Source organism: Lithobates pipiens, unplaced genomic scaffold (genome assembly GCF_037356315.1).
Source record: "Lithobates pipiens isolate NorthernLeopardFrog02 unplaced genomic scaffold, aLitPip1_a1.2 Scaffold_8, whole genome shotgun sequence".
Taxonomy (NCBI): Eukaryota; Metazoa; Chordata; class Amphibia; order Anura; family Ranidae; genus Lithobates; species Lithobates pipiens.
In genome coordinates, this window is record NW_027507903.1 from 654,000,307 (window position 1) to 654,025,254 (window position 24,948).

Consider the following 24,948-nt stretch of genomic DNA (forward strand, 5'->3'; position numbering starts at 1 on the left):
CAACATCCCTGCCCATGCCTGCTGGACCATGAGTCAGCGGTAATATGAACCGTTCTGCTGATTGACATGTCTAATAAGGCCAAAACTTTGCCTTCCACATGGCAGTAGAGAGCCGGAATGGCCTTACATGAAAATAAATCCCATTTTGGAACCTGCCACTGTGATACAGCACATTCCACAAATTCACAAAAGGGTGCTGAGTCTACCAGCTGAAAAGGCAGCAGTTGCAGTGCTAGCAATTTTGGCAAAGCTAGGATTTAGACGCTGAGCATGTGGATGGCTGAGACCAAATTTCTTTTTATGGTTCAGCATCTGGGGTAAGGTAATTTGCCTGCTGAAATCAACTATGGTGTACTGCTAGCAGATTGGCTGCAAGTACTTGTGACACCTATTGCTATACCTTCATTCCTCTCCACGCAAGTTTATGAGAGGACGAGAGGTATAGTAGGGTTTGAGATCCCAGATGAGGAGCAAGGAGAAGTCTGCCCTTTTCTATGATGTTGGTCTTTCAGGTGCTGCTGCCAATGGCCTGCACGGCAGGTCATCATATGTCTGGTCAAGAATGTGGTGCCCAAGTGGCTGCTGTTCTGGCCATTCTTGATCTGGTTCAGACAAAGGTTGCAAACAGCAATGGTGCGCTCTGCTGCACACACGTTGAAAAAAGCCCACACCAAGGAACTTTTAAAAGTTAACGGGGAGCCAGCAGCACCCTGCACCTGCGGAGCTCTGCGGTATGATGGAATAGGGTGGCTGCCCTTAAGCTGCCCCTAGAGGACATCCATCCTTGTTGGAGTTCTGCCTCCTCCACCTCACTTTGCTCCTCTCTTCTATCAGGCACCCAAGTACGGTCAGTGACCTCATGATTCCCCTCCCACCTCATCTCTGGAGCAAACTTGGCAGTACAATGCAGCTTGGGGAACATGACTGCCAGTTTCTTGTCTTTTTGTGGCACCCACTCTCTCTAAGGTCACGTTACTCCCTTCCTCCACCTGGGAACCTGCGCATCCTCCAGCAGCATGTAACTGATACTGTGGTTGAATAATTCTTGGGACTTCTAATTCGCAGTGCATTATGGGGTGTTCCCCGGCACTCAAATTTCCAGTGAACGCCCCATATTGTTTGGCGAATGGTCGAACACATTGTACTCCTTTTTTATTCCGCAGGTACAGGACAATCCAGTATGGTGGACACCTTCTGTGGGTCCATTTTAATTCCTGTTGGGGAAATCACCAACCCTAAAAATGGAATGCTTTGCTGCTCAAATTATCATTTGTCTGCCTTTGCATGCAATCCGTGTTGGCGAAACCAGCATAACACCCTGCAGACATGTTCTTGATGCTGGTCAAGAGATCCAGAGAAAATCTGAATATCATAGATGGTTACAAAAATGTCTAAAAAGTCTATAAACACACCATTAAGCAAAATGTTGGAAGATGGCAGGGGCATTGCAAAGTCCAAATGGTATGACCAGATATTCGTAGCGACCAAATTGGGTATGAAAAGCTGTCTTCCACTCATCCCCAGCTCGAATGCGGGCCAGGTTATAGGCTCCTCTTAGATCTAATTTGGTTAAGATAGTTGCAGACCTTAATTGCTGAATTAGCTCGGGCATCACAGGCAGGGGATAGCAGTGTTTGACAGTGATTTTGTTTAATTCTTGATAATCCACACATGGATGAAGGGACTTGTCCTTCTTCATTATAAAGAAGATCCCTGCACCTGCTGGAGAGGTAAAAGGGAGAATAAACCCCTGTTCAAGGTTTTTGTTGATGTATTCCTTCAATGCCTCCTGCTCCCGTTCTGCCAGTGGAAAAATGCGCCCAAAGGGGATCTTAGCCCTAGGGAGAAGCTCAAGCGGCAAGTCATATGGACGATGAGAGGGAAGTGTGTCTGTCCCTCATTTGTGGAAGACATCAATAAATTTGTGATACTGTTCAGGCACTGACTGGAGTATGTTTTGATCAGAGTCCATACATAACAATGTGGCTGATGGATTAAGGGGCTTTGATACACAATGTCTTTGGCAGTAGGCTGACAAAAATTTGACTTCTCCAGATATCCAGTTGATCTGGGGATTGTGGGCCTGAAGCCAGGGTAGTCCCAAGATGACAGGGAACAACGGGGCGGAGATGGCATCTAGGCTCAGTAGTTCCTTATGTTGGGTGGAGATAACAGGTAATGGAGGTGTCTCCTGGGTTACCTGTCCTGACTTAATACAAGAGCCATCACCCCAGTAGACAGAAAGTCCATGCATCTTTTGTTGGAGGGGGATAAGTTGCTGAGTGGCGGAAGTTAGGTCAATGAAGCAGTTGCATGCTCCGGAGTCAATGATAGCGTTGACTGAGATTGTTCTTCATGGGAACTGGAATGAGAGTGGAAGAGCAAGGTGAGTTGCATTAGCAGACAATGTTGACAGGTTAGCAGGAACAGACGGGCACTTATGAGTCTTTGCAGGGCAGCTGCTCTTGAGGGGACATGGTTGGTTGCATCAATCCTAATTACATAGCTCAGGAACATCAGATGCTGAACTGGTAGGGCCTGAACTGGCTGGTGCCCGGTAGCGTGCGACAGGGACTGGAGCTTTTGGTGTCATCCATACAGGATGGCCCTGCTGGGCGGAACACTATGATCACCATTCACAGTGCTGCCTATCGATCTGGATATCTAGGGTGATCAATCCTTCAAGGGTGTTTGGTATTCCCACTCGGGCAAGTTTATCTTTGAGGTTTTCGGAAAGACCAATGCAGAATTTGGTGTTGCAGAGCTGCGTCATTCCACTGGGTGTCTGTGCTCCAGCATCTGAAGTCCGTTACATAGTTCTCGGCTGCTACATGGCCTTGCTGGAGCGCAAACAGGGCAGTCTCTGCTGTGGCAGTCTGCTGTGGATCTTAGTAAAGCTGGGCCATGGCATCAAAGAAGGATGACATAACATGCATCTGTTCACTTCCTTTGAGTAACCGATGGGCCCAGGTCTGGGGTTCCTCTTGAAGCAGAGATTATAAATCCCACCTTGATGGATTCTAGTCAAAAAGTCTGGGGTTGCAGAGCAAAATAAAGCTGACATGCTTTGCAGAAGGCCTGGAATTTAGTTTGGTCCCCTGTGAATCTCTCTGGAGTGGGGACTCTGGATTTGGGTGGTAGTATCATCACTGAGGGAGTGGAAACAATCAGTGTAGGAGCAGCAGTGGATGCAGAAGCTGCATTAGTAGGAACTGTTAAATTCTCTGTACCTGTTCTTCCAGCTTAACGTAATCCTCCTATAATGATTTCATGGCCTGTGTGAGAGCTGCGAGGTGCTGACAAATCTCCTCCGCCGGTGAGGTTCCTCATATAGTCTCAGATATGACTGTTTGATACTGTTATGTACCTTATCGTAGAGCCTGATTTGTAGGAGGAGAGCTCTCCTTCAGCCGTGGCTCAGGAGCCACTGGAGTTGGGACAGTGACCTCAAGAGCACAGCGAGGTAGGCGTCCCCGTGAGATCTGTTGTAGCTGGCACAGAAGGGTGGATGATGGATCACCGGGGAAGACCAGAATGCGGTTGGCAGCAGATGCAGGTCAGCGATCCATTGAGCTGGGTGATGCAGGATGGAGCAGGGTGAGACAAGATGGGTCAAACACAGGTAATCAGGTAGAGCAAGGCAGCAGGCTGGAGCAGGGTCAGACAAGCCCGGTCAGCATAAGTTAATCAGGTAGATCAAGGCAGTTCTGCATGTCTCTTTGAAACTGCGACAGCCGTGGCAGTTCCTTTGGCCTGCCCCGCCAAGGCAGAATGCATGTATCAGAGGCTCCCAGAGCCCTCTGCTGAAAAGTTGGTGCCCTGTTGTAATGGGTATCTGTAGATTGTCTAATAGGGGGTACTGCGGGTGTTGGGAAGGTGGCTATGCTTTCCGGAGCCTACTCCCTTGGGAGCTGCTGGGTAGTTCACTACAGTCCTGCTGATTTGCCCCCGTACTTCCACCCCACTCGATTCACAACAGATACAGTCAAACAGTTGAACAGTAAACTTTTATTCTCTTGTTGTGGTCCATAGTATTAGTGGTAGTACAGGAAAGTATGAGCTGCCTCTTCTTCTTCGTTGCCCTGAGTAGCTAAGTCCCTTTCCCTTAGTGAACTGGCCGATCCCCCTCTGAAAAGCATCTTGGTAAATTGGATGCTGGGAGTCCCAGGCCTCACCTGCCTTTCTTGCCTCTTGCAATCCTCCCCAGACCAGTCCAGGAAAGTCCGGATACACCCTGCTCTAATCTCTATCCGCTTTGCAGCTACTTCCCGTTTCTGGTGCAAGGGTCCATCCCAGCCAGGATGCCTGGTTCCTTCTTGATTGGTTTGTGTGCTTGAACCATCCAGCTCTGAGGTCTCTGAACCCTCAGGCCTTCCAGTTAGGTTTCTGCTCTCCAGCGCTGGGGTCTCTGAACCCCCAAGCCTTCAAGCCTGCTCCTTGAGGTTACATTGGGCTGTTACTCTGGACCTAGTTTCTTTCCATCTCCCCCCAGGAAGCATGTGACCTCAGTATATATGTATGTCCCACCCCTGCCCATACAAATTGATTGGGCCAGGGCCATATACACTGTCTGCTCTTCAGTCCCTGACCTACCTCCTTTCCAGAAAATTTCCCTGGAGAAGCAAGGGAGATCTTCCAGGGTGAAGTACAGGTGGTCACACCCCCCTCTATTCTACTTCTCCTCCCCAAACCAAATCAACAACCATGCCTAAACAAAAGAAAGTGTAAAGCACTGGCACTTTCTCCTAACATCTACCTATTAGCATCCACCTAAATGTGGTGGGCGCTACATGTACAAATACCCCTGATGAAAGGACTTTGAACCTGAAACAGGTTGGGTACAGGATAGCTTTCCCTGGATTTGGTTACCAGAAAGTGTTTTTGGTTACTCATTTCATTAGTGTTTTTGCCTATTTAAAGTCTCAATTGGGGGTATTCTAACTTTCTCTATATATAGGTGTAGCGGTGGCTCCTGAAGATCATGCGCTATGCGTTTTTTCAAAGTTAAAGTTATGCCTAAACTGCAGTTTGGTTTGGGTACAATTGTCTAAATTTAGACTTCAGCATCAGTCTGACTGGACTCTGATATGTTCAGCCTGGCCACAGGGGGCGCTGTCTCTTGTGGCAGGCATGGAACTGTAGTCTGATTAGGTGCTTAACTTACTCTCTCTCAGAGCCCGCCCAGTGGGATTGGCACTCTCACTGTGCTTTCTGGGAGAGGGTATTTAAGATGCGGAAGTCACGTGGTTTGGGGTTCTGGTCCAGAATGATGTACTGACTTCATGGTCCTGGCCCTCCTGACCAGCCCCCAGGAAGGCTATGGCCTGGGGTAAGGATCCACCCAATTTTGATGTCTCGGAGCTGGCTAGCCCGAGGCAAGGAAACTAAAGAAAGATTCTGAGGTGGTTGGGTGCTGTCTCCTGTTTGGGAGAGACCCAGTGACTTCAAGGATTCCAGGGGAGGACTCTTCAGAAGACCACGTATGGGTTGGTTTCTTAGTAAGAGCCTGGAAGGGCTGAGGTACCCAAGAGAATCCAGTCTTGTGGATATTGCCAAGCTGGCTAAAAGATCCAGGTAGCCTACAAGTGTTTTCAAGTTTAATTTCCCTACGTGTTCTACAACGTCTGTGGCAGAGACATTATCTTGTATGTTCTACGACAACGTCTGTGGCAGAGACTTGTTTCTGAGTAAGCACCTTTTTGGCTGCTGGGCCTTGTGAGAGAGGGACTGTCCAACCTGAGTGATCATCCAGTTGCAAATGGCTATTCTCTGGATGCAGTCAAAGTAAGCAAGTTCTTCAACATTTTGACTTTGACTTTGACATTAACCACTTGCAGACCGGACCATTTTGCTGGTCAAAGACCAGACCACTTTTTGCGATTCGGCACTGCGTCGCTTTAACTGACAATTGCGCGGTCGTGCGACGTGGCTCAAACAAAATTGACGTCCTTTTTTTCCCACAAATAGAGCTTTCTTTTGGTGGTATTTGATCACCCCTGCGGTTTTTATTTTTTGCGCTATAAATAAAAATAGAGCGACAATTTTTAAAAAAAACGCATTATGTTTTACTTTTTGTTATAATAAATATCCCCCAAAAATATATTTAAAAAAAACATGTTTTTCCCTCAGTTTAGGCCGATACGTATTCTTCTACATATTTTTGGTAAAAAAAATTGCAATAAGCGATTATTGATTGGTTTGCGCAAAAGTTATAGCGTTTACAAAATAGGGATAGTTTTATAGCATTTTTATTAATAATTTTTTATTATTTTTTTTTACCAGTAATGGCGGCGATCAGCGATTTTTATTGTGACTGCGACATTGTGGGGGACCCATCGGACATTTTTGACACATTTTTGAGACCATTGTCATTTATACAGTAATCACTGCTAGCAGTGAAGGGGTTAACCAGTGGGTGGCAGTGTAGGGGTTAAGTGTTCCTAGGAGTGTGTTACTAACTGTGGGGGGGCTGGGCTTTCATTTAGTGAACACTGATCTCTGCTCCAATTACATGGAGCAGAGATCAGCGTCACTAGTTGCTAGGCAGAATGGAAAAATGGTGTTTACACAGCATTTCCTCCATTCGGCCGCTCCGTGAGACGATCGCGGGGATGCCCGCGGCGATCGAGTCCGCGGGTCCTGCGACCGGACTCACGGGGGTCCCGACCAGCGTGGGAGCGTGCCGCCGGCGCCGCGCTCCCGATGGCAGGGCGGCATTGAATATTGGACGTACCTGTACGCCAATATGCCTGCCCGTGCCATTCTGTCGACGTACATCGTCGTGTGCTGGTCGGAAAGTGGTTAAGAGTACATGAATTTCCTTTTCAACCCTTTGATCCCAATTTAAGAGACTGTTCATTGTCTATGTTTTGCAAATAAAATGCATTCAAGTGGATCTGTTGTCGTTCTCTCAAGTTACTGGGCCATTTACCATGGCACACCCCTAGACGTGCAACAAGGAAAACAGAAGGTAACGATAAGTCAAAATCGAACCAGCAGCTCCTTCGGGGTTTAGTGCTACATAGGGATGTGGCAAACTCACTAGTTTTTTTCTGATATGGCAAAAACATTTATCATATGATGTTTGGGGGTTCAAAGTAATTTTATAACAAAAAAAATATTTTTTTCATGTAAACAAAAAGTGTCAGAAAGGACTTGGTGGTTCAAGTGGTTAGAAGAGTGGGTGATGTGTGGCATAAACTTCTAATGTTGGGCATAAAATGCCAGGACAGATCAATCCCCCCAAATGACCCCTTTTTGGAAAGTTGACACCACAAGCTATTTGCTGAGAGCCAAGTTGAGTCCATGGAATATTTTATATGTTGCCACAAGTTTCAGGAATATATATATATATTTTACACTAAGTTGTCACTAAATGATATAAAATGGGGTCATTGGAGGGCTGTGCTATCTTGGCATTTCATGGCCTCCAAAACTGTGATAGGTAGTGAGGAGTAAAATCACCATTTTACACCCTTAGAAATCTTGAAGGAGGTGATTGGTTTTCGGGGTCCTGTACACGGCTAGGCTCCCAAAAAGTCCCGCACATGTGGTATCCCCGTACTCAGGAGAAGCAGAATGTATTTTGGGGTGTAATTCCACATATATCCATGTCATGTGTGAGCAATATATCATTTAGTGACAACTTTATGTATTTTTTTTTCTTTTGTAATTTTTCAATCGCATGTGACAAAAAATAAAATGGGCTCAACATGACTCTCTGCAAATTCATTGGGGTGTCTAGTTTCCAAAATGGGGTAATTACTGGGGTTTTGTACTGCCCAGCCATTTTAGCACCTCAAGAAATGACATAGGCAGTCATAAACTAAAAGCTAAGTAAATTCCAGTAAATGTACCCTAGTTTGTAGATAATATAACTTTTACGCAAATCAATAAATATACACTTATTATTATTTATTTTTTACCCGAGACATGTAGCTGAATACATTTAGGCCTAAACGTATGACTAAAATTGAGTTTATTTAATTTTTTTATAACAAAAAATAGAAATATAATTATTTTTCAATATTTTCAGTCTTTTTTTCATTTATATTGCAAAAATAAAAATCACAGAGGTGATAAAATACCACCAAAATGAAACTCTTTTGTGGGAAAAAAAGGATACAAATTTAGTTTGTGTACAGCATTGCATGACCGCGCAATTACCAGATAAAGCAGTGCAGTGCCAAATTGTAAAAAGTGCGCTGGTCATTAAGGGGGTAAATCCTTCCGGGACTGAAATGGTTAAGGTGAAAAACCTTCATCCTTTCCATCCTCTGTAATAATTCCTGTAACATCCTAGTATATGATCTATATCTATGGAGATGATATCTGATTGCTGGAGACACTAAAGAATGGGGGATGGAAGAATAAAGTGCTTTAATATGAAGTGTCCCCCATGTGAACGTAGAATCCCATTGTAAATGTGGAATATCCACCAATATAGTACTTGTATCTCTAATATATCCCAGAAGTCTCAGCACTAAAGGCTGGAAATGTATATCCACCCCTCCCCCCTACATTCTCTATAAGGGATCCTATTTCTGCCACAATCCGGTGATCTTCAATGGGAACTCCTGATTGGTGGACTTTAGGAGGGTGATGGAATATTGGGGTCACTGGGGTATACACCATCAGAAATCCTGCAGTTTTATTTCATAAACCCCCCAGATCCTTTCCTTTATCTATCAATTTCAGAAGCCCCTGTATGGGACACTGTGTGAGGTCCTGCTTAATAACCAAGTACATAAGGGGGTGACTGAGCTGTCACAGCGCCCCCTCTTTATACTTTGTAGACATAAGTACTACAACAGCTTCACTTTTATCAGCTTCCCTAATAACAAGATCTTTCCTCTGTATAACATTCTGTATATCCTGATATTCCGCTCTAGTGATGTTATGTTACTTTTCAATAAATGGGAATAATTCCTCATATTCATCTTATAATATAATATCATGTGTCTGGATTTGTCTCTGCAGGTTGAATGGATGTGATGTGACTTCCTCCGGCTGTGATGATCTCCGATCCATTCTTATCAATAATCGATCCCTCACTACTCTGGAATTATGGAATAATCTGGAAGACTCTGGAATAAAACTTCTATGTGAGGGGCTCAGAGATCCTGGCTGTACTCTGCAGAGCCTGAGGTGAGAATTATCCTATAAATGATATAATATTCTGCAGGATTCTGGTATAAATCTTCTATGTGAGGGATCCAGACATGTCACCTAGATGAAAGTTATATAAAGACAGACTTCTGATTGGCCGGTTACACTGGGAGTTCCCATCATAGTCCTTCAGGTCACTCGCTGTTATTGGCTTTCATCCCCTCCCCCTCCACTGACTATCAGAGATCAGACTTTGGCTGGGGTCACACTGGAGGTCACAGCGGGTCACAGCAGGGGGTCCGGTGCATCTCCATTCACCATTTCAGGTCCAATTTCTCCCAGAATTCTAGGCTGAATTCAGACCTGAAACAGACCAGAAGAAGCACAGGACTCCGTATTCTCTTCATTCAGTGACCAATCATAGACAGATGGTCCTCAATTGGAATCTGGAAGGACAGAGCGAGTCTCTAAACCAGAAGTGACCCCTAGATGCTAATAAAATCCCCCCATCCTTGTAGATATAAAATTGTCACCTCACTGAGCCTCAAAGAGAAGTCCTAGTCATTTCATCTACAAGCCCAGCAGGGGACGAGGCCGATACAGGGAGAAGACCCCGAACTGTCTGCCAGACATTGATTTATATCAGAGATCAGAGGAATCAATTTTATCTCTCATACAAAATAAAATATGAGTTGCAGAGAGATGGAAATAATTGCCCCTGATTGTAGACATGTTGGGGTACATGTACATATAACATTGTATGTGTAGTGAGGATAGAATCCAGGAGAAACCCCCAGAATGGTTCTATGGGGTCTGATCACACCAGACAAGCACTGATGGCCTTGTTGGGATCAGACTGACATGCTGATGTTACCAATCCTCATCCATCAGAACCATTCATGGCCCATTTATCTCTGGTTCCTTCAGAACACAGGAGTGGCTTGTGGGCTGGACAGGGAACACCCCCCAGGGTTGATTGGCTGATGACTAAACTCCACCCACATCCATAAATTGAGAATCATGAGATATGGACGGGGTGATTCCCATGGTGCCGGTCTAACTGGTAAATAGTAGATGTTCCTGACATGTTCCTGTCACAGGATAATCCTCAGAAAAAGTTTATTTCTGTTTTATTCTCACAGCCAGACTGTGTCTGTCCTTTTGTCTTTGTTGTATTTTCTCTCATTCTTTATCTTTCTACATATTTTATACACTAAATAACAAACTAGTGTAGCTCTGCTCTATATTACACAGACAGACAACCTACCTGCAGGCAGAGGTAAGTGTTACCACAACCCCAGTGTTACTATACGGCTGTGTAACTATGTAACAAACCACCTGATCCTGATACTTCCAAATAATTATTACACAACAAAAATGATAATACAAAGCAAATACTACATAGAATATATGTCTGCTACTACCACAACCTCAGTGCTGGAACAATGTGCTGCAGAATAATGAATTGGAATTAATACACTTTATGCAGAAAACTAACAACCCATCAAAATTGCCCCCATCAAAATTGCCCCTTTATACTGCCACCATCAAAACTGCCCCATCCTATTCCCCTCATGAAAATTACCCCTTAAATTGCCCCTCATCAAAATTGCCCCATCAAAACTACCCATCAAATTGCCCCCATTATATTGCCGCCATCAAAACTGTCCCATCATATTGCCCCCATTATACTGCAACCACCAAAATTACCCCATCAAAACTGCCTCATCAAATTGCCCCATAAAAATCTTCCCATCCTATTGCCCCATCAAAACTGCCCCATCCTATTGCCCCCATCAAAATTACCCCATTATACTGCCATAATCAAAATTGACCCCATCAATATTGCCCCATCAAAATTGCCCCATTATACTGCCCCAATCAAAACTGCCCTATCATATTGCCCAATCAAAATTGCCCCATTATGTTGCCCCCATCAAAATTGCCCCATTATATTTACCCATCCATATTTGTCGCATTATACTGCCACGACCACAATTGCCCCATCCTATTGCCCCCATCAAAATTGCCTAATCAACTTGCCCCCATCAAAACTGCCCCATCATATTGCCTCTTCAAAACTACTATCCTATTGCCCCATAAATTGCCCCATTATACTGCCCCCATCAAATTTGCCCCATCAAAATTGCCCCATTATACCGCCCCCATCAAAATTGGCACATCAAAATTTTCCCATCATACAGCCACCATCAAAATTACCCCTTAATATTGCCCCATTATACTTTCACCTTCAAAACTGCCCCATCCAATTTCCCCCATAAAAAATTTCCCCATTATACTGCTACCACCAAAATTGCCCCATCAAAACTGCCTCACCCTATTGCCCCATCAAATTTCCCCTATCTAAATTATCCCATCCTATTTCCCCATCACAATTGCCCCATCATACTGCAACCATCAGAATTGCCACATGAAAACAGCCCTATTCTATTGCCCCATTATACTGTCTTATTGCCCCCTTCAAATTACCCCATCCTATTGCCCCCATACAAATTTCCCCATTATACTGCCACCACCAAAATTGCCCCATCAAAACTGCCCCATCTTATTGCCCCCATCAAAATTACCCCATTCTTTTGCCCCATCAAAATTGCCCCATCATTTTACCCCCATCAAAATTGCCCCATTATACTGCCACCACCAAAATTGCCCCATACTATTGCCCCATTATACTTTCACCATCAAAACTGCCCCATCCTATTGCCCCATCAAAACTGCCTATCAAATTTCCCCATGTTATTTACCCATCAAAATTGTCCCATCATACTGCCACCATCAGAATTGCCACAATCAAAATTGCCCAATCATATTACCCCCATCAAAATTGCTCCATTATACCGCCACCATCAAAATTGCCCCATCAAAACTGCCCCATCCTATTGCCCCATCAAAATTACCCTATCCTATTTCACCCATCAAAATTGCCCCATCATACTGCCACCATCAAAATTGCCCCCTTTAAAATTACCTCCATAGAATTGCCCCATCATACTGCCACCATCAAATTTGCCCCATCCTATTGCCCCAGAATACTGCCCCCATCAAATTCCCCCATCCTATTGCCTGCATCAAAATTGCCACATAATACTGCCCCCATCAAAATTGCCCCGTCAAAACTGCCCTATGAAATTTCCCCATTATACTGCCCCATCAAATTACCCCATCCTATTGCCCCCATAACAATTGCCCCATTATACTGCCACCACCAAAATTGCCCCATCAAATTGCCCCTATCGAAATTACTCCCATCAAAATTGCCCCATGATATTGCCAAATAAAAATTGCCCCATCCTATTGCCCCCATCAAAATTACCCAATCCTATTTCACCCATCAAAAATGCCCCATCATACTGCCACCATCAAAATTGCCACAATATAATTGCCCCATCAAATTGCCCCCTTAAAATTAACTCCATAGAATTGCCCCATCATACATAGAATTGCCCCATTATACTGCCATCATCAAAATTGTCCTACAAAAACTGCCCCATCATACTGCCTCCATCAAAATTGCCCCATCTAATTTCCCCCATCAAAATTGCCCCATTATATTGGCACCATCAAAACTGCCTCATCAAATTGTCCCCATCATACTGCCCCACCCTATTGCCCCATCAAAATTGTCCAATTATACTGCCACAATTAATATTGCCCCATCAAACCTGCCCCATGAAATTTCCCCATCAAAATTGCCCCATTACACTGCCACCATCAAAATTGCCCCATCAAAATTGTTCCATCAAATTGCCATATAAAACTGCCCCATTCTATTGCTCCATTATACTGCCACCATAAAAATCACTCCATCATATTGCCCACATTATATTACCACCATCAAAATTACCCCATCCTATTTCCCCCATCAAAACTGCCCCATCAAATTGCCTGATGAGGCTACACAGATTGGCACTGATATTTGGGCACTGATGGGTGGCAGTGATGTACTGGTGGGCACTGATTGGTGGGCACTGTTATAACCACAACCCCAGTGCTGTAATTGGCTGGCAATACCCCAACCCCAGTGCTGTGATTGGCTGGTGATACCACAACCCCAGTGCTGTGATTGGCTGGTGATACCACAACCCCAGTGCTGGGATTGGCTGGTGATACCACAACCCCAGTGCTGTGATTGGATGGGGATACCACAACCCCAGTGCTGTGATTGGCTGGTGATACCACATCCCCAGTGCTGTGACTGGCTTGTGATACCACAACCCCAGTGCTGTGATTGGCTGGTGATACCACAACCCCAGTGCTGGGATTGGCTGGGGATACCACAACCCCAGTGCTGGGATTGGCTGGGGATACCACAACCCCAGTGCTGTGAATTCATACTACAAACTAACACATTACTAATGGAAATGATGAATGTAATAAAACAATAACTAGTTACAAGTAATTGATGCCACAACTCCAGTGCTGTAAAATGAATGTATCTAGTTGGATAATCAATCTTCCTCAATGATGGCGCCCCCTCCAGTGTGTCACTACAAAATGAAGGGTGTTCAGAATCCTCCACCTCTGTGCTGATGAAATGCCCCCTCAGGTATTGGCCCCATATACAATAGAGGTGTCATGTGCTTGTCCCTCCTCTGGGGGGCTCAATGGGCCCGGGGGACTTCCCACAAGATCAGCTGTCACAAGTGTGGGGTCCTTTTAAGGGATCTGGTCCCTCCTGATTGGCTGGATATAGAACTCCAAACAAAACAAAAATGTCACCAATAGTGAAGTCCGTCCTTCAAAACAATTGTCTCTTTATTGACAATAAATGCACTGACAACCAATAATATGTCAGCATATCCAGCAACCAATTGGGCAGAAGATAATATCACTCATCAGCACCACTTCCTTTTTCAGTTCCAGGCAGGAAATGACATCACCCGGCTCCGGACGAGGGCCGTCTGTCCAATGATTGGTTGATCTGCTGACATATTATCATTACTTGTCAGTGTGTTTAGTGATTCTCATGGGTTTTGCTGCATGGAGACGCATGTGAAGTAGAAATCCCATTATTTCCTATGTGGCCGGTTCCCATCGATGTGCCACAGTTTAGTGTGAAAGGGAATCTTTCACGTACGCTGCAATGTACCCGCAACAGTGTAACTGCACACTAATGCCCTGTACACACGATCGCACATTCTGACAACAAAATCCATGGGATTTTTTCTGATGGATGTTGACTCAAACTTGTCTTGCATACACACGGCCACATAATGTTGGTCAGAAATTCCGAACGTCAAGAAGGCGGTGAGGTACAAGAAGTATGACGAGCCGGGAAAAATTAAGTTTAATAGCCAGTGCGGCTCTTCTGCTTGAATCTGAGCATGAGTGGAACTTTGTACATCGCAACTGTCTACACACGATCAGAATTTCCAACAACGGATTTTGTTGTTGGAAAATTTTTAGATCCAGCTCTCAAAGTTTGTGTGTCAGAAATTTAGATGGGAAAAGTCTGATGGAGCCCACAAACGGTTGGAATTTCCGACAACATGATGATCCGTTTGCACATTTTCCTTCATAAAGTCCGACTGTGTGTACGGAGCATTAGACTATTCAGGTGGGTGACGACTTACCTCCATTTCACCAATATTCCATCCAAATGTCCCAACATTTCATTTTCTAAGACCCCGCCTACTCATTTTTTCATTAGATGTGTCTACTCCTCCCTGGAAGAACATTTCACCTCTTTCCTGCTTCTCCCTCCAGTATTAGGTACAGTAATGGCACATTACGGTGCTGTGATGATCTTTCCTCCGTTATCTCCACAAACCAAACTCTGACCTATCTGTATATAACATTGGGTGATCATTATGACGATGATGATTATGACGATGGTGATGATGATGACGATGATAAGATGTCGGAGTCAGAAGTGAGACGATGCATTGAGGTCCTCCGGAATGCCGGCTTCTCTGTGAAAAGACGGTAAGATCTGTTATATTGGAGGAAACGCACATACTAAGTCTTAGAATGTGAATAGTGAATAGAAGCAAAATACAAAAAAAAATGGACTTTTTAGGCACCAATTATAAAACGTCACATAATTGTTTATTAAACACATAATAATACAAAAGAACACATTTAAAAACTTTTTTGCAATAAAAGAAAAACTGACATCTCTCTAGGACATAAAATAAATTACATTAAACATCATTGTAATCCTGCAAACATGATGTAGTATACAAGAAAAAAGCGCTCTACATGTTTCACAATCAAAAGCTTCTTCGGGAGCTTATTAATTGTTCTTGGAAATCATATGGTAAAGTACGTCTCAGTAGGACTCAGGTCCTGATAACATGTTAGGCACAGTAATAAACTGAGATAATATAACCAGTCAGCAACAAAGCCTGACACTATTAGTAGTCGGCACACAAATGTAGAACCAGATTGTCAGTTCAGCAAACAAAGATAATTGCATGCTAGCACACCTGACAGGCCGCCCACAACACAAGTGTGAAGCAGCTCATAAGCAGGCGGCATGGTAAAAGTAGCATAGATTCATTCAGCACATCTTTAGCAGCTGAGTGTTGAAATAAGCCTGATAGAGAAGTCGGGAAACAAAATCTCACCAGAGAAGGATGCCAACAAAAATGTGAATAGTAAAATGTAGACCACATTGGATGGGGATGAGATGATGGAGGTGAGCTGATGGAGATGAGATGATGGGGATGAGATGATGGAGGTGAGATGATGGGGATGAGATGATGGAGGTGAGATGATGGGGGTGAGATGATGGGGGTGAGATGATGGGGATAAGATTATGGGGATGAGATGATGGAGGTGAGATGATGGAGGTTAGATGATGGAGGTATGATGAGATGGAGATGAGATGATGGAGGTGGGACGTTGTTGAGAGGTCTTCTGATACCCGGGCTGCTCTGTAATGAAAATGTAAATATAAGTGCAGCGCTAATAATACAAACAATATTCATAAATTGCATTGTATAAAATTGTGAATCAGTGAAAAAATTGTGATAGGAAGAAAAACTAAGGCAAAGTCCCAATCACAATAAAGTCCATGTGGGTCTATGTAGATTATTGAAACAAAATATACTAATTAATTACTTATATAAAAAATTGTGAATCAGTGAAAAATTGATAAAAAGAAAACTAAGGCAGCATTCCAATCACAATAAAGTCCATATGAGTCTATGCACCGTTTTAAACCAGTGAAGATAAGTTGCAATCAGGTCTCCCCAGGACCTGATTGATATCCAAAACAGCAACTAATATTTCTGAGTCAACATGGAAATATAAAAGAAAAAAGCTTTCATAGAGTCTGCGGCGCGATGTCATCACATTTTTTCCTTCCCAGACAGTGGAGTGATGATTTCTAATGGAAGTAAAGAGATGTAAATGGAAACTCTGCAGTCTCAGAACAAAAGAACAGAAGACGGCGGCAGCAGCAGCGGCGGCGGCGGCGACAGAAGACCGGGGTCCTCCGCTAGTAAAAGAGCTAGCAGAAGATAGCGGAGGAGTCCGGCGAGAAGACCCCCGAAGACGGAAGACTCCCGGAGCTGTGCAATAAACTATTTTAACCCTTGTGTGTTGTGTTTTTTTACTTTATTTTACAGGTGAATGGGTAGGGGTACATTGTACCCCATACTCATTCACATAGGGTGGGGGGCCAGTATCCGGGGGCCCCCTTATTAAAGGGGCTCCCGGATTCCGATAAGCCCCCGCCCGCAGACCCCGACAACCAACGGCCAGGGTTTTCGGGAAGAGGCCCTTGTCCTCATCAACATGGGGACAAGGACAAGGTGCTTTGGGGTGGGGGGATAGCGCCCCCCCTTCCCCAAGGCACCCCCCATGTTGAGGGTACGCTTGCTCGTCCCCCCCTTTCCTGGCCGGCCGGGTAGCGTGCTCGGACAAGGGTCTGATGTGGACCTGGGGGGGACCCCACGACGATTTTTTTTCGCCGTTGGGGTTCCCCTTTAAGTCCATACCAGGTGGTGGGGCCAGCGGCGTCTCCTTCGCGGGCCCTCGCCTACCTGGAGACACGCTCAAAATGAGCGGACTTTCCTCTGCGTGTGTGGGCGAGTCCGTTCATTTCAAAAGTACAGAGGATAGTCCGATGGACTTAGTACGCCGTATTAGTCCACTGAAAAAGTGCCGAGTGTGGGCAAGTAGCCCGTTCGGAAAGTCCGGCGGACAGTCCGGCGGGAAGTTCGCTGGACTAAGTTTGCCAGATAGTCGGCTACGTTTGTACGCGGCATTTCTGTTACTGATTGCTGCTCCCCGACAAACTATTATCATTCTTGTCAGTGCAATTTATTCATTTATTAAATCTTTATGAATATACATATTTTATATAAGTAAGTAATTAGTATTTTTTGTTTCAGTACAGTCTACATAGACCCACATGGACTTTATTGTGATGGGGACTTTTCCTTAGTTTTTCTTCTCATCACAATTTTTTCACTGATTCAGAATTTTATACAATACAATTTATTAATATTGTTTCTATTATTAGCGCTGCACTTCTATTTTAATTTTACTTTGTAGTTTTTTTGTACTGAACTCATAGGTTCTGGCTGCTTCAGTTCATAGATTTACATATTCATTTATTTTAGTGCAGCATTAGCCTTTTGGCTTCTTTTTTATACATGCTCTGTAATGAAAATGGAAGGACGGGCGACAAACATTGGATGGAGATGAGTGTGTGGCCCCTGCCATGGTGAGGGCCCCTCACTTTTCCATCATTTCTTACAGAGCACAGTATGAGTCCCTCCCCCCTTCCATCATCACAGCAACATTTCTCCTCTAACACTCTCATTTTATTCTTCTATGAAGGCCTTTAGGACGCTGGAATGTATCTATAGACAGAAGAAGATAAGAAGATGGTGTGTGGGAGCCCCTCCCCCTCTCAGGTAATACACGGATCCTGATATGAAGAGAATGTCCGGAATGGATGATATCAGAGTAAAGTCACATCAACTCTCAGCTTTTATTTTCTCTTTCTGATCCTTAAAGCGGAGGTCCACCCTAAAATGGACCTTCCGCTCATCGGATTCCTCCCCCCCTCCGGCGCCACAATTGGCACCTTTCAGGGGGGAGGGGGGTGCAGTTACCTGGATAATCCAGGTAACTGCACCCACTTCCGGGCTAGCTCTCTGCGGAAAGGGGCGTACATTACGCCCCTTTCCGCAAGTGCCCGCCCCCTTCCGCAAGTGCCCCGCTGCCTGCTGGGAAACAAACGGATCCCAGAGGCAGCGGGGACCGTCCTCATTGCGCAGCGCGGCTCGCGCATGCGCAGTAGGGAACCGGGAAATGAAGCCGAAAGGCTCCATTTCCTGATTCCCATACCCAAGATGGCGGCGGCAGCACTCGAGTGTCGATCTAGAGATCGGCTTCGGGTGCCGACATCGCGGGCGCACTGGACAGGTAAGTGTCACTATTTTAAAAGTCAGCAGCTGCAGTATTTGTAGCTGCTGACTTTAAAAAAAAACAAAAAAAAACGCGGAGTCCCGGCGGACTCCCGCTTTAAATATAGAATTCCAGTAATAGTAATCTTTGTCTTCTTTTCCTCTTCTAAATGGCGTAATTTCTGCTCAGTATTGCCCACTTCCTGTGTTGTTGTGTGACCGGTGCCCCTTCACAGCGCTGATCTGATAGGGGCACCTGTGCATGCGCGCTCCCATCTATTGTACTACAAGCCTGCGGTGACACACTGACTGCACCGCACATCAGATCACCGCTACAGCTCCGCCTCCATTGTCATCTGATTGTAGCCCCGCCTCCTCTCTATGAGTGACAATGGCCCCCGCACTTTCAGAGCTGCATGTGGATTGGCTAATGGATGATGTTCTGTGACAACGGCACAAGGACCAAACATTACAACAAACTTTATTCATACAAGACACTGTCCTGTTGTGTCAAAGTTTACTGACAATACATTTTACAGACTCAATTTTCATTGGAAAAAAAGGGTTTATTTTAACCATAACCCCCAATCATTGTGTGTCACCTCCACTAAGATTCTGTGTCACCCCCCAGGAAGATTCTGTGTCACCCCCACTAAGATTCTGTGTCACCCCCCAGGAAGAGTCTGTGTCACCCCCAGGCAGATTTTGTGTCCCCCAGGCAGATTCTGTCACCCCCCAGGAAGATTCTGTGTCACCCCCACTAAGATTCTGTGTCACCCCCCAGGAAGATTCTGTGTCACCCCCAGGCAGATTCTGTGTCCCCCCCAGGAAGATTCTTTGTCACCCCCCAGGAAGATTCTGTGTCACCCCCCTCCCAGTTCATTGTGTGTTACCCCTACCAGGGCATTGTGTGTCACCCGTCCCACTGCAGAGCATTACATGTCACCCATTTTGGACCTAATCGTAATAGCTAATTAGCTAGCTAGTGATTAGACTCACTGTCCCTGCTCTACACAGCATCCTTTCCCTACACTGACAAAAGACAGAATGTAAAATGGCCACCAGATCAGGTCTATTTATAAGGTAGGGGGTATGTCCATGTGCTGAAATGTCCCAATTGGCTGTCCTGTACCGCATGATGGATGTATCATGGGTCAAAGTTCTTCACAATGTAAACGAATATGTCTGCCACAAACAGCGCCAGAAGTGCGCCGGTTTGGCGAATCGCGAACAAACAAAGTTTTCCGCGAACCGCAAGGCCATTTCTACTTCTCAGATCATACACAGGGTTCCCTGTTAGTGTAAGGTAAGACCCTACAATATTCACAAGTTCCTTCCCTTTTTTGCTTTCACTGTTTTTGCCATTCTAACATTAATCGTATGACCACCATTACACAGAAGTCTGTTCTTCTTCCCCGGTGAGGATGCAGAGGTCATCCCCACGGGCACATCAGGCTCCCTCCCCATTGGAATAACTGCAGTATTGACATTACTCAGGTGAAATAACAATATACTAATATAACCTTGCACCACAGGTTTTAATTGATCTATTTGTCCCTCTGCTCTTTTCTTGGTTCTGACACATTGTTTGAAATCCAAAGTAATCTATGCAAAAATATACAATCTAATATATCCTATATAACAATTCCATACATGTATTAGCTTGCCTATCCCTATAAATTAGCTAGTCTATAAGAGTCTGATAAGCACAATAATATAACAAACACATCTGCTTAGTAAGCAATGTTATATTTATTTCCCAAGAAAATAAGAATATACTAAACAGCAGAATTAGGAAACTAACATGCAAGTACTAAAATATTTTACAATATTACGAAGCTTACAATCAGAACACAATACAAGAATATACTTATCACATCCTCTAGAAAGACTCTTTAGCTGGTCTTCAGATGTTGAAAGAGAGAGCTCTCTGTTTGAAACAGCCCTTTTTACAATCACACCTCATCCAAACCCCTCCCATTGCCAGCCCAACTCGATTTTGGATGAATCAGAATATCCCTGGGGCGTTCCTCAACAGGTTATATTACTAACTGTCCTGGGGTATTGTCCACTAGGGGGCAGTGTTTGTCTATGAATCACCACTGTCTGACCTGAGTCAAATCTTCATAGATATCTGGGTATTTGATCTTCTGCCAGTCATGCTCTCTTTGAAGCTCGCTTGCAGAGCAGTTAATCAGGAATTCTCATAGACAGATCAGAGTCAGAATTGTCATGCACAGTTAGAGGCTTAAATGCCTATAAACTCAACTTGGGAGGGGCATCCTGTCCTCCAGGGAGTGAGAATATCTTCATCCTTTCAAAAACCATAGAAGCCTGGCAGATTTTGGGAATATTAACAGATATGTAGAAAATCCAGAAATATGACATTGGACCATATCTACTTCCAACAACATCAAATAAATAAATGGAATGCAACTTTAATCTGTTCTATATTGTATTGTAATGTCATTTAACCGATTAAGCCCGGACCATGTGGCTGGCCAAAGACCAGAGCACTTTTTGCGATTCGACACTGCGTCGCTTTAACCAACAATTGCATGGTCATGCGATGTGGCTCCTAAACAAAATTGACGTCCTTTTTTTCTCATAAATAGAGATTTCTTTTGGTGGTATTTGATCACCTTATAGCATCTACAAAATAGGGGATAGTTTATGGCATTTTTAATAATAATTGTTTTTTTTACTAGTAATGACGGCGATCAGCAATTTTTATTGTGACTGTGACATTATGGCGGACACATTGGACACTTTTGACACATTTTTGGGACCATTGGCATTAATACAGCGACCAGTGCGATTAAAACTAACACTAGGGGGCAGTGAAGGGGTTAACGTGTGTCCTAGTTTGTGTTCTAACTGAAGGGGGATTGGACTGTGCAGGGAAACTAACAGATCGCTGTTTATACTCTGTATGAACAGACAATCTGTCAGTTTCTCCCCTCAGAGAACCAAAAACGTTGTGTTTACACACAGCGCTCTGGGTTCTCTGTGTGCCCTGAGTGATCATGGTAGCCCAGTGGTGATCGAGACCGCCCGGCACTAACATCGGCACAGAGAGCGAGCGGGTACCCCCTAGTGGCCGTTTATGTTACTAACGTAACATAACAGCGATTCGTGCAGCCGAGCCACATTGCCACAGTACAACTGTGGCGGCTGGCCGGCAAGCGGTTAAGTAATTATGAATGTTTTATACATTTCTTAAACTTTCTGCTTCTATATTGATTAAAATATGTATCAATATTTATTTATACCCTTGTTAATATTTTATTCATAGGCTATTATAATATTTGTTACAAGGTACATACAAAATCCCACTCCACCTTACCTTTGTTATTGATTTTTGCATGTATAGAACCTGCTGCAGCAAAACTGACATTTATAAAGAATTACTTTTCAATTGTCCTTTCCTGCAAGCTTTCTTTATTTTATTTTATAAATAACGGTCTGTATGATGAGGCCACAATTTAGTGCGCTGGGAACAAGATTAGAGATTTTTGGATAAATTCTGGTGTCTCTTTGGCAGAGTTTGGAAATAACACAGAGTCCCTGTGTAAAATGGAATGATATACACATCACATTCACATATATATGTATTGAAGAAATATTTTATGGAATGTATACAATGTAATATCTCTGTGTAATTGTACAATTATCTCTTGTAGGTGGACTGATTTGTCTGGTGATTGTGTCCCGGTGTTGGGTCTGCTGAACCTCTTCCATGTATAGAGGATCTCCTCACCAACACCTCGGATTTCTCTGCAACCCTCTAAAGGAAAGTCTTCTACTCTTCATGGATATAATGGTCGCATCCCACTGTGAATTCCCTCTTCTCCCCTCTGTAGGATTTCACACTTTCCAATATTATCAATACTTACTATGATAATGATGAGGATCTGACTCATTATTAGGACTCATTTTATGGCGGGAAAAAAGTTTCTCATTGATAAAAGCTGACGGGAACAATAACTAATACAGACAGAGACCTACTCCTCTCCATCCTCCATACTACTCGCCATCCTCCATACTCCTCTCCATACTCTATACTGCTCTCCATCCTACATACTCCTCTCCATCCTCCATACTACTCTCCATCCTCTCTCCTCTCCATCCTCCATACTCATCTCCACACTGCTCTCCATCCTCCATACTGTTCTCCTTCCTCCATACTGCCCTCCATACTCCTCTCCATAGTCGATAATCCTCTCCATCCTCCATACTACTCTACATCCTCCATACTCCTCTCCATACTCCATACTATTCTCCATCCTACATACTGCTCTCCATCCTACATACTCCTCTCCATCCTCCTCTCCATACTCCTCTCCATCCTCCATTCTCCTCTCCTCTCCTTGGATGTAATAAAGTGATGCGGCTCTATCTAACATATACGGCATTCCCGGCTCCCAGTGTCTCTCTCTGCAATGTCTTTCTCCATGTTGCTGACATTATCTTGTATAAGAACAGAACCCGATCCATCAGCAATCCCAAGGAGAGATGGAGATCTCATAGCCGGCTCTCTGCTGCCTTATATCAGAGTTTTTCTTCCACAACCAGAACTTTATCCCCCTGAATGACAAGCTTATCCAAGTCATCCCATTTCTAGAAGTTCATCTTTACTTCTGCCAACTCCCCCATCTCTGCTCTGCATGACTCTCTGCCAACACGGCTCCTAAGATTTCATTGTGCAAAGTCCGTTCAGCCGCTTCGCCTTTCACTGACAACTTGCTGCAATTTGTATTATATCATCTAAATGGATTTATCCACCGATTGTTCTGATTACATTTCATGTCTGATATATTGTATCTGAGGTCATGTATTATTCCCGGAGGATTTCATGTCATGGATCATCACCCAAAGGGACGCGATTATCCCGATTGATTATTGGACTACCAATATTATTACCTGGTTATTGGAAGGTGTTATTCTCTATAAATTTACCCCACTAAGGTTTTTTACTCATCAATAAAGTTTTGTATATTTTATTAACCTTTTTCTGTGATTATTACCAACTTCTTCTTAGCTTGTTCTTCCCAGCCGATACCCTCTCTCCTCTCCCTCTCACACCTCTCCCTTCCCCCCTCTCTCTCCTCTTCCTTCCCCCTCTCACCTCTCCATTACCCCCTCTCACTTTTCCCTTCCCCCCTCTCACCTCTCCCTTCTCTCACCTCTTCCTTCTCCCTTCTCTCACCTCTCCCTTCCTTCCCTGCCTCTCTCCTCTATCTTCCCTCCCTCCTATCCCTTCCCCCTCCTTCCTTCCCCATCTCTCATCTCTCCCTTCACCCTCTCTCACCTCTCCCCTCCCTTCCCCCCCTCTTACCTCTCCTCTCCCTTCCCCCTCTCCCATCTCTCCCTTCCACCTCTCTCATCTCTCCCTCTCTCTCATCTCTCTCTGCGCTCTCCCCTCTCCCTCCCCCCTCTCTGCATTATTTCCTTTCCTTTCACTCTCCCTGCCCTCTCTTTTTTTACTTTCAAATGATTTTATTGTAATATAATGCAGTAACAAACATTGATATCAACCATTGTACATAAGTTACAGAAAGTTGATGAAAAAATAAGCAAGAAATGCCCAGATATATTGAACCAACATGAGTTACTAGCAGAGAGAACATACGGGCCTGGAGCCCATCTGCTGTATACTACACATTCTGTATAGCTAGATCCGGTAGGTCCGGGGGCATCCCGTCCCCACCCGACACCCCAGCGGGCTGTGTCGAGTGGGGACGCCATGCCAGAGAAAAACAGTGAAAAGTAAGATAGAGTGAGAGTGAAGTTTAGTCCCAATGCGGTTGTAAAAAACAAGAAAAAAAAAAGGGAAGAGAAACGAGTAGAGTAGAAAAAGAAATTGATTGAGGTACCTGAGTCAAGTAACCAGAGCTGCAGGAGAATCAGAGCTAACTTACATATGATATATAAAAAATAGTACACTGAACCAGTGACTTTCGCTGCCGGCTCCACTTGGTCTGGGGGTGATGGATTACTAGTTAAACAAGCTTAACACAGCTTGGGTGTGTTAACCAGGAGGACCATTGTTTGTTGAATCTATATTCTGTCATATTTACTCTGGAGAAAAGGAATTCCATGTGACAATGAACATTAAGTGTGTTAATAAGCTCAGTTAGCGTTGGAGGGAGGGGGTTTTTCCACGCACGAGCTATGAGCAGGCGCGCTGAGATTAAAACGTGGTGTACTACGGGTAGACTGGTGGGGGGCCAATAATGGGAATCCAGACCAAAGAGAGCCATTCGCGAGGTCAGCTGTTGGGGAGAGTTGGTCAGAGTCTGGACCAGAGAGGAGACTTGTAGCCAAAAGGACCCAATAACCGGGCAGCTCCACCAGATGTGGAATAAGTCCCCAGTGGAGTTGCAATTTCTCCAGCACTTTGGAGAGTGGGTGGGGAAGATGGTCGCCAACTTTTGCGGTGTATAGTACCACC

At 44.4% G+C, this 24,948-nt stretch overlaps 1 protein-coding gene across 1 annotated transcript in view; it reads left to right on the forward strand.

Moving 5' to 3' along the window:
- Positions 1-23,506, forward strand: part of LOC143961724 (NACHT, LRR and PYD domains-containing protein 3-like) — a 118,027-nt gene extending 94,521 nt beyond the window's left edge. The window contains exons 7-10 of the mRNA XM_077471055.1: positions 8,980-9,147; positions 14,836-15,054; positions 17,923-17,999; positions 22,178-23,506. Coding sequence (XP_077327181.1) covers positions 8,980-9,147; positions 14,836-15,054; positions 17,923-17,965 — 430 coding nt within the window. The 3' untranslated portion in view covers positions 17,966-17,999; positions 22,178-23,506. The remainder of the gene's footprint in view (positions 1-8,979; positions 9,148-14,835; positions 15,055-17,922; positions 18,000-22,177) is intronic.
- Positions 23,507-24,948: the final 1,442 nt, after the last annotated feature.